The sequence below is a fragment of the Leopardus geoffroyi genome, chromosome C3 (assembly GCF_018350155.1).
Source record: "Leopardus geoffroyi isolate Oge1 chromosome C3, O.geoffroyi_Oge1_pat1.0, whole genome shotgun sequence".
NCBI classification, from domain to species: domain Eukaryota; kingdom Metazoa; phylum Chordata; class Mammalia; order Carnivora; family Felidae; genus Leopardus; species Leopardus geoffroyi.
Genome location: NC_059338.1, coordinates 136,206,553 through 136,221,699, shown reverse-complemented (window position 1 = coordinate 136,221,699; position 15,147 = coordinate 136,206,553). Strand labels below are relative to the sequence as shown.

Here is a 15,147-nt window from a genome sequence, read left to right as displayed (position 1 = left end):
CTACTGAATAAACTGCTTAGTATCACATTCACTATCTTTTGTTTAAGTGTTAAAACTAAAACTCAACATTGTCTTCCTGATTATTTATTATCTTCCTCTAAATAATAATGCCTTCAGGTAACCATTAAAAAGCTTGATCTTTTCTCTATATGTTATTTTCTTCTAACAAAATATAGGTATCCCTCCATTTAGAAAAGGCTTATATTTTAAAAAGTCTGATGATAAGCCATTACAAAATTTTCTCTAAAATGTCTAATGCTAAGCCATAATAAAATTTTCTCTGAAAGACTCCGTAAGGACTGGTTCACAGTCCAGCTCATTTACTGCTGTGCTACCTCCAGGCCTTGTACAAGTCTGGCACATAACAGGCTCTAAATAAATATTTGTTAAATAAACATGTAAAGTAACATAGTAGTAGTTTGGTCCTACAGTAAGTTCACAGCACTTTATCTGACCCATAAGATATCTAATGTATATAACGAAAAGTAAGGAAACCGTAGTAAACAAATTCCTACAGAAGAAACACCCTCTCTTCTGTGGGAGAAGCCTATCAAAACTCCTTGTTTCCCTACAACAGAACAAGGCTCCTTTTTCCTCCATCTCCTGAGCTTGAAATCCATTTCTTCCCACTCTAAGTAACTGGATGCCAACTCCCACAGCTAGGGTAAGAGGAATCCTGTTTCTTCCAGGCTCCGAAAGCAAACACAAATCCACAGAGGCTTCCAAGGATTTTCACTGTTCAAGAAGTCTTTTTGAAAGCAATACTTAAGTTGCTGATATAGGGAAAAATAGTGTTTGAGACCCTAGGTTAATGAACCAATCCTAAATCCATAGAATTTTGAGGCAATCAAATAAAAACATATGTGAAAGTACTGTGTAATTAATCTGTTACACAAATCATGGCATTACATTTTAGTGAGAGAGAGAGTGTGCATGAGTGGGGAAGAGGGGCAGAGGGAGAGATGAAGAATCTTTAGCAGGCTCCACGCTCAGTGTGGAGCTGACGTGGTGTTTGATTTCACAACCATGAGATCATGACCTGAGCCAAAATCAAGAGTTGGGCCTTTAATTGACTGAGCCACCCACGTTCCTCCAAGGTACTACATTTTTAAATGTAGTCTACGTATCAGCCCTTACAAATCCTGGAATGAAATAAGAAAAAGCCATTACTGAACAAAGTTGACTCATATTTTTCCTCTCCTTTACTAGCCAGAATATGTATTTTCTCTTCTCTTTAACAACTAAAACTCATCCATTATCTGAACATGGGATATGGCAAGAAGGAAAGCAGGATGATCCCAGAAAAGGACAGGCTCAAAAGCTAAGAAAGCAGGTAGGTCCTTTGTCAAATAAATTTCTACAAACAAACAAGGGCAGTGAGAGGGTACTGAGTTTATAAGACTTGTCCATCATGATATGTTGGTTGCTCCACTGAGGTGGCTGGACAACAGAAAATTGTAAATCTTAATAATTTAGATTAATATGAATCAGGGGTTATCTTGAAGTTTATCAAGCTCCTAACAGGTCCACTGCCAAATAATCCTCAATGTCTAAATGCAAAATAAAATGCTGTATAAGTTCTTATGATTACTAAATTCTCTGACAAATTCCCAAGGTTTGAGTCTTATTTTGGATTACTTAACCTAATTTTATAAAAATCTCTTTTTATAACAAATAAAAATGAAGCTTCTTAGGATATGTATCACACTTAACCTTGGATGGGGATGAGGCTGGTTGTGGCATAAAGTGAGGAAGGAGAAATTCATTCCTTCATTATAGTTCTATCATTGATATGTTATAAGTTTGTATGTACTACCGGTATAGTTTAAAAATCCATTGAAGTTAATTGCCGAAATGACTAATGATTCTCCCTAAAAAGAAGATGGGATACGTAAAAGAAGGAATTTATTTAAACACAAAATTGAACTCATGATGCCTCCAGCACTTGTTGACAGATAACAGGATATACAAACTGGCAATTTCAATTTGGCAGTCAAAAAGGTTTTATGATAAAAATTTTACTATGGGATTGACAGGAGCTGTAACATGAGAAGTACATACTGAATGCTTATCCAGTTACATTACATCCATAATCATTTCTTTGCAAATGGACTATACATTCATATAGATCTTTTAATGAGAATGTATTTTTGAAAGATCTCACTTCTTTTTAATAGACCTACATTATTCAAAACTGTTACTGACCAGTCTTCAAAGAGAAATGGTTCTTTATCTAAAATCCACCAAGCGTGTGCATTTGGAGATTCTTCTAGCATTCATCAGGAAATAAAATAAATTTTGCCACTAACTTCAATTTCTAATTGGAAACAAACATATGAAAAGATAGAATGTGTGAACAAATGAACACAGAAGCTAAAACTCAAAGTAGGATGCTATAAGAAAATGTTAAGGAAAAGTAATGTATTTCCATTTTTACTGTTGCTCCATTTAACATATTTTAAAATCTGTCTAATAATTGCTATATTGATAAAACACCTGACTTACGACGGACTTAGGGCCTTTAACTATCGAACTTGGGTTCACATGAGAAAAGTTAATTTAAGTCAAAATGAGCCTTTCAAAATTGTAGTTACAAACACTGATTGTTACCTGGTTCTTACATCTAATTTGCATCTGTTGATGATACAGGATAACTCAAAGAGAATTGGGAACCATCCTCTCACCCACACCCTGTCTTCAGGCGCCACATTCATATCATCGCTTGTGTATTCCTTGAAAGCCTTCAAGAAGAAAGGTAGATATACTTAAGGCAAAATATAACACCTGTACAATATCTCACCAAACAAATTTTTTAAATGTTTTACAAATTCGAAGTCAGCACTTTGATAAATAACAATTTATAAAAAGATGGAGATTACAACTGCTTAAAAAGAGCACTGGACTAGAATCCAAAAGTTGGTTTCAGCTTCAACTCTAACACCAGCTTTTCTGCTTTTTACGCCAGGTTAAATCAGGTTTCCATTTTTATCATTTCATGGTTATGACACCATGCAGCCACACTAACCACCCCTGGGAAGTGTGAAGGTCAAATGAGTTGATGTATGTAAAAAGTACTAAGCACCCCATAGGTCCAAGTTGGTGTGCAGTAAAATCTTTCTGTAATGCACCACTTTTCTTGATGACAGTTACAGAGACAGATTCAGATACGCAAGATAAGGCTGGCAGCCAATTTGACCTTTTACTTCACTGTTCAAGCCTACAATCACCCAGACAGTCAACCTCAGTACTGCACAGCACAACATGTAGGAAACAGTATACAGAAATGGCTAAAAACATAGGCTTGGTTCAAACCCTAGGTCTCCTTTACTAGCCCTGCAACCATGAAGACATTTTTTTAACTTCTCTGTGCCTCAGATGCCTTATCTGTATGGGGCTATAAACACTACCTATCCCATAAAGTGTAGAAGACTAAACAAGTTAATACATGTGAAATACTCAGAAAAACACCTGACACCTTTAATAAATAATAGCTATCATTTCTAAACACTTCAGTCAGAATCAAGCTTAGATAATTTTGGGGTTTACTGAAAAATAAATGCTTCATATACTCTGGATTCCCAAATAAACTTCTATCTCAGACTGGAAATAAATACTCAGCATAATTTTGTTTACTAAATGACGCTATACCTGAGGTCTATCAGACACATATTTTGCACAATGGCGAATAAGTCGAATTGCTTCCATACTTGTGTCTGGGAAAGCTGCATTGCACGCAAATTCAGACAAACACTTCACTGCATCCTGGAAAGAATCAATGGTCGCTGGAAAGTGTTTTTCAAACACAAGAGCTAAAAGGGTGGAAAATATATCAAGATAATTATAATTTTTCAATTATTCTTACCTGCAACAAAAAACATCAACCCCTAGATGTAAGAGCATACTTAACGGTTAAGGGTTTCGATGTCTAACAGACATGGTGTCATGTCTGTCATCACCGCTTACTTGACTGCTTTGAGTAGTAGGGGACAGGGACACAGGTCTGTGTTCTGTTTACACTATAAACCCAGCACCTAATGCAGTGACAGTACACAGTAGGTACTGAATCAGCAGATCTTGAATTACATTTAACCCATCTGTATTTCAGTTTCTTAATCTATAAAAAATGATAATGGTCATCATTATCTTTCAATCAGGCTTAACTTACATCCTAAGTATTTCATTCTCCTTTACAGTCAAAGGAGGCTGTGTAACATAGTGGTCAAAAACCTTTCCCTGGCTTTGAATCCCAACTCCATCATTCACCCTAACCTCACTGGGCCCGAGTTTCCTGATCTATTAAAAAGGGGATAATGAAAATACTTATCTCATAGAGCTGTTGTGAAGACTGAAGGAAACACATTCAGAGTACGTATTGTGTTTGCCATACAGTAAACGTTCAATAAATGTTAACTATAATAATGTAATAACAGTATTACAGTCATTATTTACTCTGTTTCTACAGGCAAAACTTAGTAAACTTAAAGCCATAACAGGTCCATAATCTTACACTTGTATTATCTCTGGAACACATTTTTTTGTTTTGTTTTGTTTTTAACTTGAACACAGCCAGAAGAATACTCACTGACAATGTGCCCTGTTGTTTGGAATGCAAGTTCCACTATGCTTTCATCTTGATCAGATGCAGCTAGATGAAATACAGAGAAAATGTTCTTCCATCCGGACCGAATGTTAGCAGCTTGAGAATTAACCATCTGTGCTATACAACGTACAACCATATCTCGAATTGTTGGGGACCTAAAATATTAATATAATTGCGTGGATATACACACAGATAAAACCCATCAGTTTTTTTTCCTTTCTTCTGTTTCTCCCCCTTCTGTGGAAAATAATAAAGTATTTTTATGATATTAAGCAATTCAACAAATGTAATACCTGTTTCGTTTCATTATATGTTCAAAAGGTCTTAAGAAATCCTTCTGGAATCTGAAATTAGCAAGCTCCCCTTTCTCTAAGAACTTCATTGACAATTGCCTCAAGGAGTCTACTGCAAAAATAGCTACATCTTCATTAGGATTACAGCCAACCTGTAATGGCAACAGAAATATAGGGTGCTAATGTCAGCAATGAAAATCCATCTCTTCATTTTTCTTTTAGAAAAAGTATAGAACTCATAGCATAGACAGGTAAATCCTAAGATTCTCCACAAAGACACTAGGTGTACTGATAATATTTCTCAACAAGAAAAATACACTTTAACTAAATTCTTAAAACTTAAGGTAATCACTTCTAAAAAGAAAAACAGGATTCAAACGGTTTTCTATTTTCAATTACAAAAATGTAATTTAGAAAAGCTAGAATAGGAAAAAGCCTCAATTACATTATAAGGAATTTCAAAACACGAAAAATATTACAAATGTAAGCGTATCTTCTAATTATTCAAATACCTTATTAAAATGATCACCAATAACTTCCCAAATTCGAGACCACTGCAGTCTTATTCTTCCCATGTTGTAATATGATATTTCTACTATTTTTTGTAGACTAAACATTCTTGGGTGTGTAGTGGAAAGTAATTCATCCATAGACACAGCACAGAGCCAACGGACAAAATCCACTATAATATAAACAGATATACATTTTTTCAGCTTTCAAGTTTTTTTATCCAAAAAACCAATTTGTAAGTGAAATAAATGTATATACTTACCAATAGCATTTCCATCTAGCCTTGTTGACCCTGTAAATATTCTAAAGAAAGAAAACCATAATTCAAAAATTTATAAAGTCCGACTTCTGCTACATCAATTCAGAAGTAAGTAGCCTGAGGTATTAGCTACTTTAAATGTTTTAAGGGAACAAAAACATCAGGTAGTCAAATGAATATTTTATCATATAGTTTAATAACAAGTATAGTTTGGATGTTCCTCCGTCCCTCCTTCGTATTCAGTAATATGAGTAAGAATATATCGTTGTAATTTTACTAGTACATTTACAAACACTAGATGGGTATCCCATGAAACTCTAAGAATAAAAAAATATCAATTTGTAAAACGAATTAAACATTGGCACACTACAAAACAAGGTTTTTCATTTTTCCTGATTCTTAAAATGGAAATTTCGACTTTTTTACAAGTATCATATGTTTGGTTAGAAAACTCATTTATGTTAAATTACAAGCAATTTAAGAGAAGCTTGTAAAACAGTCTCCAATCGTTTAACCAAGAAGTGGCTAAATAACTTTTCTTAGAAAATTCAAATATTTAGAGTTAAGATATGCTGTCCAGCTTTGCCCAGCTTTCTTCACTCAGCAATTTTTGTTTCAAAGTTTCATAGAAGATTTCAGCATAAATCTACTATATTAGCCCTCTTTTAAAAGTCTGCATTTTTACCCATCCTCTGGATTTGTAACCGAGGGTTCAATGTGACTTCCAGGATGAACTGATATTCAATTTAAATTGTGTACCATAGGCTTTGCATGACAAAATGGAAACCTTAAAGGCGGGAGTAGGTCAAATATTAAACTTAGAAATAAAAGTAATCATAGTGACAGTAATGGCTACCAACAATTACAAGGTGGGTACTATTCTAAGTGTTTTATATGTATCTACTCATTTAATAATCACAAATACTCTGTGAAGTGGGTATTTGTAGGCTTCCAATTTTATCAACATAGAAACTGACACATAAAGGTATTTTAATAACTTCCTCAACGTCACAGAACTTGTAAGTGCTACAGCCAAGATTCAAACCGAGACGGGCACACTCCAGAATCCACTCTCTTAACTACTTTGCTGTATTACCTCACACTTAACCTGAGCAAAACATGAACATTTAAAATCTATTGTTTTTTTCCTATTATGTCCACTATATCCATGTTCTGAATATATAATGGTTTTTTAACCTTAGTGCCCTTGAATGCCTTTCCACGTGTTCTGGCAATGAGTAACAAAAACACGACAGGAAAAACAGCCTAAAAACTGACAAGATGATAACTCAGAAACTGATCTGCTAAAGGGATATTTTAAAACTTCCTCTACTGCTCTTGTCAGAACAAAACAATACTTCAAAGATCTGGCTGAGAACACAATCTGGGGGAAAAAATAGAATAGTAAGTCCCCATTTAATCCAGTGGATAGACTGAATTCAGAAACTAAAAATATACAAAGCCTACAAAGTTCTCACATGAACAAAAATGAAAACTGCTAGAGTGCACATTATAAATGTCATTAGCTGATTTCTCAAACTACTGTATTCTCATAGGCAATGGCTATTAAAAAAAAATACCACAGACAGAGACATATAAAAATTAAATAGTATATAGGAGAAACAACAGGAAAAGGAAGAAAAGAAAAAAAATTTCTTTAACTGAGAAGGAAGCATATGGCAAAGAGTAAAAGGGATAAAGAACAGAAGCAGAGAGGGAGATTATATGCAACTACAGAGGAAAGAAGCAACAAATTCTCTGAAGGCCCTGAAATAATGGTGAACAAGAACAGGAAAATACCAGTAGCAATCAGACAGGTTCTATAGACTCAGGGTGACAGGAGAAGTTAGGGGGAGCATGCATCCTGAAAAAGGGCATTCAAATTCCTACTCACTTTGGTAGCCTCTGAGGGGTCACTCTATGTCTAGTAATGCTCCACTACAGATAAGCCATACGGTAGAGCACAGAAGTCTGTGGAGGCATTTAAAGTTAAGCCTTCATAAACTAAGGCAGGAGAACAGAGCTATGTTTCACAAAATCAGTCTAGGAAATGGACTCTACATTCCCTGTATGAAAAGCAAAGGACAGACGCATGAGAACCTTGTGTGTTAATATTAAAAGACATGCTCTGAAAAGTACTAGCAGGAAAATAGAATAGATTACTGCTTCATCCACAAAATGAAAGCACTGTGGCAACACAAAAAAAAAGGGGGGGGGGGACAAAACCTGCAGATTCTGAATCACATACATGTTAAACTGTATGCACTAAAGAGGCAGACTAAATTACTGTATTATGTAAAAAGTTTTCACAGTGAAAATATCAGAGGTAACACTTATTTCTTAGACCTAACTGGAAGACGCTTGTGAGCAAATACAGTTGGGGATGAGCTACATGTATTTTCTGATAGGTGACAGAATGTTCCAAAGTGTGAGATGGGCCAGTATAAAGCTAGATTTGGTGTGCTTAAAGTTAATAAAAACAAAAACTATGGTACTGTCTTTTCACTTTTAGCAGTAAATCATTCCTGGACAAAACCTATTCCTGCACAAGTTAGTAATACTCACTAACCTGGTGTAGTTTAGCAATGTCTAACAAATTCTACCCTAGCAGATCTAAGGATCAGGTACTATAGATTAAACAGCCCATATTCTCCTAAATTCTAATGGTTTGGGATTCCTAAAACAAAAGTGGAGAAAATTTTATCATCTTAAAACTTTCACTTTTTATTTTTTATGTAGGAGAAATTTTAATAGAATGAAACAATTTTACATATATTATTTGTTCCATCATATTCAAAGCCCAAGTTACAAAGAGCTAACAAACACAAATCACAGATTTTTAATGGAGATGTCTGAGGTTGAATGGGACAACTTTCATTTTAAAGAATAAATTAATCAGTCTCCATTGTGACGCTCCAAAAGGCAAAAATGCATTCCAAGAGGTAGTTTGGAAGTCAGTGTTTTAGTGTGACAGACTCCACAGCTTTGATCCCGCTTCTTGCTTACCATAGCAAGAGTATTTGCCTATACGCCCCTGGTTCCTTTTACATTAGGGGAACACGCATGCCCCAGGGCATGTGGGTCCTCCAAAGGGTGTCCTTTGTCTCTTCCACATGAAAAAATTAGAGACCTTGGAAGGAATGTTATTCTGAAGCTTTGTGGAATTCAGATACCCATCTTACAGCTTTTAAAAGAATCATATACGTTTTCTGTTAAGAAACAGAAGCTATACATAATTAAGCAAAAAAGAGCTACTTTGATTATTCGTGTTTACTTCTTTACTTGTCATAACAGATTAATTCATAACAACAGGCCTAAGGACAAGAAAATTACTTTTTGCAGGACAAGTACAGAACTTTCCAGGGTGATGCCTGACAATATTTGCATCACTGTCTTGAATATCTAGGTTATCTAAATGACTTGGCTTATGAATTAGAGTCAGGATATTACATGTGAAAATAAACTCATATATTCAGAAACAGAAGAAATTTAATGGGAAAGTGAAAGGCACCAAATAAGAATATAATCTTATAATAAAATCAAAGACGTCACTTTTAATGCTTTCTCTATGAGCTAAAATTTCAATATTGAGGTTTTGTATAAAGTTGGACACAGGATTTATGGTCATAGAAGTTATCTGGCGATGATGAATTTCAGACAACAAAGTACTAATAGAATTTGTGTTAACAATCCTCTAAAATATACTTAAATTCTTAAAATGGGAGAGGCATATCATTTGTTCAAATGAGAGACATGTCTCCCTGCAACAAACAGTGGATGTATAGGTAAATTAGAACTTGGTACGGTCATATAAAATATACTATGGAAACAAATAGGTAAAATGTTGACTCTTGCCTGAAGAGATTCTCATAATGATAGTGAAGAGGATTTTTTGCAAGTCCAGAAAATAATTTGGAAAAAAGCTACCGTGATGGCAGAAGGGGAGACATTACACTGTTCTACAGTTGTACATGCAGGCAGAGAGGTGGAGAGGATAAGAGTGTACACTCAAGAGATATGCTTCCTGAACGTATCTCCTGGCACCACTCCTCAAATTCTCTGTGGATGAAACGGTTATCACAATAATAATCAAGACAAGATTAACTGTGGGGATGAGCAAGTTATTTGATCCCCCTCTGTCTTCGTTTCCTCATTTGCAAATTAACGACACTATTACTACTACTCATCTCATGAGGTTACTGGAAGGATTAAATGAAATAATACATGTAAAGCACTTTGCAAAGTGCCAAGCACGTTGTTACGCCTTCAAGTTACACAGTAACTTCATGTGTAACATCATGTCAGATGATACACAATCTTTCTTCAGCCTTCACAAGGTAAAGGTAAATGACCTCCTTCCCCTAAAAAAAAAAAAGGTCAGCAAACAGACATTACAGAGTTCTTTTTCAAGGAAAAAGTTGCAAGGAATATTTGGAATGTTTTCCAAGGTCAGTAGCCACTGAACACCCTAGTTCAGTCTGTACTTAGAGCAAAATGTTTTATCTGAAGTAAAATAATGGATTAGTGTAAGTTTCCAAGCACCAAGAAAAAAAAAATACATGTTATATTTTTTAAAGTTTCATCAGAAGCAATAAAAAAAATTTAAGTATCAGTGATGTAAAATGTTAAGTTTCAAATATTTGGGCACTCACCTAGAAAAACCTAACCTTCAAAAGAACATTTAGTATGGGTTTACTGTTAGAAAACAAACTAAATACGAGGAATACTTGATAGTGTATACAATATACAAATTCCAAAGTCCTTTCCAAAGAAGTCTGCAATGAGAATTGCCACCAAATCCTGCATTTATTCATAATGCAGTCATATCAAATAGGACTTGAAGACACTTTACATTCCATTTTCACACAGGGATAGTAAGAGCAATTAGTTTTCTATAAAAGACATAAAATGTGTTCTTTTTCATCAAGATTACCATTTCCCTAATGCCCACTAATATCTATTTTAAGTTCAATTTTCATATTGTTTATCTCCTTCCTATATTCCATGATCTATAGAGAAAAATTATAGGTATTTCATCATGTAAATTGCAATATATCACAACACAGTTTTAATTGCTTCAGGAAAGTTATTCTGGCAAAAGTGTTTTTTTTGTTTTGTTTTGTTTTTTTGTTTTTTTTTTTTTTTTTACTACTACTGAGCAAAATATATCTAAATGCTACAGAATAATAATTGTATTCATTCAAAAAGGGAATAAAATAAATACCTTACCTATCTACAGCAACAACGACACTTTGAGAACTGGTTTCTCCAATGGATTCCTGAATACTTGCTATCTGCTTCCAGTCCACATTTCCTCCAACTACCACACATAAAAAGAGAGTCATTTCAGCTTGAAAATAATTCAGTGGAAGAATACACCTACAGTTCTAAAACATATTTCTGAAATCAGTTATTTTCCTAATGAGAGAAATAAAGCTTTTGGTGAATAGTGACCTATTTGGCCTCAGGGACCTATATCAAAGCCAAATGTGCTTAATTAGCTATACTAAGCGGCATACAGACATGGATGGTTATAAAGACAAATTGTGCTTGCAAAGATCAGCAAATTAAGGGCACTGAGAATTTAGATCACAAAATTAATCACACTAGGCACAATTTTCCTTAATGTTGAAGAAATAACACTAACTGCACTCCCAATGTTATCTTCTTAGGTTGATTCCCAATGCCATATGATTGGATCTCCCTGTCATTTAATCTCCAGTCCTCTATTTACAGATGCTTATTGGAAATTATACCTGTATTTTCTAACATCCCCTTATTCAAAAGAATTATTTTTCTTTCCCTCAAAAACTGGTCCCACATGTTGGACAGCAGAACAATTTCCCCAACTTCCAAACTCTTAACCTCTCCATCACCTTGGATACCTTTCCCTTCCTCCACCAGTTACTAAATCTTTCTTTTGATCTGTTTTTGGTATCATTTCTTCATTTTCATTCCTACTCAGTTTAGGTCCTTATAATTTCAGGCCCAGATTATAGACACAGTTTACTGACTGCTTTCCTGCTGCTAATTTTTCCCCTCTTCAACCTCTCTCTCAGTCTCCTGTCAGGTTAACTTTTCTCAATCATTACATTCATTTTGCTTACTATTACTTGCAGGATAAAGCATAAATTTTCTAAGCCTAACATTTAAGGTACTGCCCTTCAATATTCTAGCCATTATATGTCTCTGTTCAGGCCATCCCTTGACTATCTAAAACTTATCTACTAAAACCCAATTTGAGTTTTCAGGAAGGATTCCATCCCATTGTTCCTCTGAACTAAGCATTTACTTAAATAAATAATAGTCAAATCAGGAATTTTTTCCATTAAGTTTCACATAAATTACTATACATGTGTTAATGTTGCCTTCTCAGCACAATAAGAAGTTACCTAAGGCAAGAAACCAAGTTACACATTTTTTTTTTTTTTTTTTTTTGGTTATTTCTCTACCTTCCTCAGTAGTAAGTCCAAAGCAGATGTTAAATATTTGTTGACTCAAATGACCACACACTTAAATGCCTTTATGAATACAACCATAATAGATGATATTAAAGCCGCCAAACTCAAATTTTCTTTCAGGAAATGAACAATGAAAAAGACGTGATCCTTGTCCTCACAGAATTTATTTTATAATTTACCAGGAAAGACAGACTTATAACCAACTTTAGTAAAATGTAATAATTACTTCATGGCTGAGATAAACTAACGACATATAATACAAATTTTACTAAATAGAACTAATTTTAATAGAAGAAGGGAGAACAGGGATGTTAGCTCATAGAAAGGCTTCACATATGATGATCTATTAAATCAAGTTGCACCTAGAAAGATGATCACATAGGAAAGGAGGCAGAAGGAAAAGTAATTTAGGTACAAGGAGCAGCATATACTTTGGAAGGATGCAAGTAAGTACCATGTTTTAACACACTTGCGTAAGTTGAGGATCTGGCAGGGGACAAGAAAGAGGGAGAGAAAGATAAACTAAAATTAGAATGTGAAGAACACTTGACTGCCATGTTTAATGTACTGCCATTGAAAATAAGGAACAGACCTTTCAGAAGACTCACATGATCAAATCTATTTTCTAAAAAAATAATTCTGGTAGTATCTGTAGGACACAATGAAACAGGAAAAGATAATGGAGCTAGAAAGACTAAGTCTATTTCTATAATACAAATGAACAAGGATGAAAGCCTGAAATAAGTGACAGAGAATTGGGGTGATTAGGGAAACAGTGTCAAGCAACACTTGAAGCACGCGATCACGTTATAGGAATTCAACAAAGAAAAATCTATGGGAAAAAATAATGCCAATCACCACATAGCTTTCATGTCCTTTCTGGAAAGCTTTTATTTTTATATTTAAGAGCTTTTATTATTACATAGTAAACTGTAATCATTAATAATAAACATATTTAGAGGAGTAAAAAAATATATAAAATGTTTAGCAATCCAAAGAACCTATTTCAGAAACACGTGAAATCAAAGATCTGTATGACACCGTAACATAACAGGCTAATAGTTTCAGCTTTACCAAATTGCTCAAAAGCACAAATATTCAGATTAACTAAGAACAAAGAGGTAGGTGTTGTGAATATTTACTTAAGATTTATAAGACCAAGACAATGAATTAAAAAAAAAATTTTTTTTTAATGTTTATTTGAGAGAGAGAGAGAGAGAGAGAGAGAGAGAGAGACAAAGTGTGAGCGGGGGGAGGGGCAGAGAGAGAGAGGGAGATACAGAATCCAAAGCAGGCTCCACGCTCTGAGCTGTCAGCGTAGAGCCCCACGCAGGGCTCAAACTCATGAACCATGAGATCATGACCTGAGCTGAAGTTGGACAGTTAATCAACTGAGCCACCCAGGTGCCCCCCCAGTGAATTTTTAAACTTTGATATACACCTTAAAAGAACAGTATGCATATAATTCTAATAATCATATGCTATGTATTCTTTATTATATACACAATTATCTATCTATCTATCTATCTATCTACCTATCTATCTATCTATCTATCTATCTAGGAAGAGACAGAGAGAGTGTGAGCAGCGAGGGGCAGAGAAAGAGGGAGAGAATCCCAAGCAGGTTCCCCGCAGTGAGTGCAGAGAGCCCAACATGGAGCTTGAACTCACGAAACCATGAGATCGTTTACCTGAGCCGAAATCAAGAGTTGCTAACTGGATGCATATGGTGCCCCCATATGCTATGTACTCTTAGTAACTAAGTAACTTAGTAACTAAGTTTCATGTTTCCAAAAAGGATGAAGTACAGACTTATAGCATATCAGTTAGAAAATCAGATTAACATATACTCAGCCCAGTTAATGTGGTTACATGGAATATAAAAGAGGATACTAATTTATTTAAAAAAATATAGATACATTGATTGATCGATAGATAAAACCTGCTCAAATATCTGTACTACATCCTCTTCTAGCTTAAATTCTGACTACAGCGTCCTGCTGGAGAAAACATTTCTTGCCTGAGTTAGTGACAGGGCACAGATGGACAGGGGTGGAAATCTGCCACATTGGGCTAGTTGATAACCAATGAGATGGCCTGAAGGGAGGACTCTGCCCAACAGAAGCCAAGTCAACACAATGGATCCCTCTAGGATGCAGACTCCAAAATGAGAGAGCTAACCAATCAGGAATGAGTGGAGAATGGAGCAGCCCAAGAAGAAAAACAGATAAAGCATGAAAGACAGCTGGAAGACTATGGCTAGTTGCTTGAAGAGTATGGCTTGGAAGCCCAAAATTTTTATTTCATTTCCAGAACCAATGAATGTTTATTTTTATGTAAATTCCCTTTTCCTGAAGTGAAAGGAAGGTCATCTCATATCTGTACAACTTAAGTAGCAGAACAACAGTGATCAAATTAATTTTAATTCATTTTTAAGTACACTAGGAAACATGATCAATAAGTATCATTATTTATCTTGTTTGACTAAAACTTTTAGAAGTTAAAATACTCCACTGGTGTTTTATTTTTAATGTAACCTACTGTTGTTACTTGCCACAATTAAGCCCTGGCAATTTGCACCCGTCATTATTTTAGCCTTCCTACATTCCAAAGGCTTTTTCAAGCAATCAATCAATCAAAAATAAAAGCCATTCAAAAGTTATTGAATCAATCGGTCCACATTCCTTTCACTTGTTGGTAAACAGCCTTCATCTGTATTTCAGGATTCCAGGTTACATGAAGGTGCTCAGGTAGTTCTAAATCCTGCTGCTGGGTCACCAAGTTATTAGATCTATACCTTCACCTCCCAGAACCACAGGATCTAAGATACAACTAGGGTAGCAGAACTGCAGTGGCTGCCACAGTTGAAATATCGCTGGGAACTAACGTCCCCAGCCCAACTTGAAGCCACAACATGGTCCTGGTGTTTCTTCTTTCCCTATGGATCATTTTTTCAAACCTGAAGTTCTTTTGGATTTCTTAAGAATTTTTACTGAGAGCAACAAGAATTCATTAAAAGTCAAA

At 35.0% G+C, this 15,147-nt stretch overlaps 1 protein-coding gene across 3 annotated transcripts in view; it reads right to left on the bottom strand.

Moving 5' to 3' along the window:
- ARFGEF1 (ADP ribosylation factor guanine nucleotide exchange factor 1) overlaps positions 1-15,147 on the bottom strand; it is a 150,167-nt gene that overhangs the window by 24,554 nt on the left and 110,466 nt on the right. For all 3 annotated transcript variants that reach the window (XM_045455005.1, XM_045455006.1, XM_045455007.1), the window contains 7 exons: positions 10,892-10,982; positions 5,666-5,706; positions 5,406-5,575; positions 4,894-5,045; positions 4,583-4,755; positions 3,649-3,809; positions 2,611-2,741 (listed from right to left, as the gene is read on the bottom strand). In XM_045455005.1, coding sequence (XP_045310961.1) covers positions 2,611-2,741; positions 3,649-3,809; positions 4,583-4,755; positions 4,894-5,045; positions 5,406-5,575; positions 5,666-5,706; positions 10,892-10,982 — 919 coding nt within the window. The remainder of the gene's footprint in view (positions 1-2,610; positions 2,742-3,648; positions 3,810-4,582; positions 4,756-4,893; positions 5,046-5,405; positions 5,576-5,665; positions 5,707-10,891; positions 10,983-15,147) is intronic.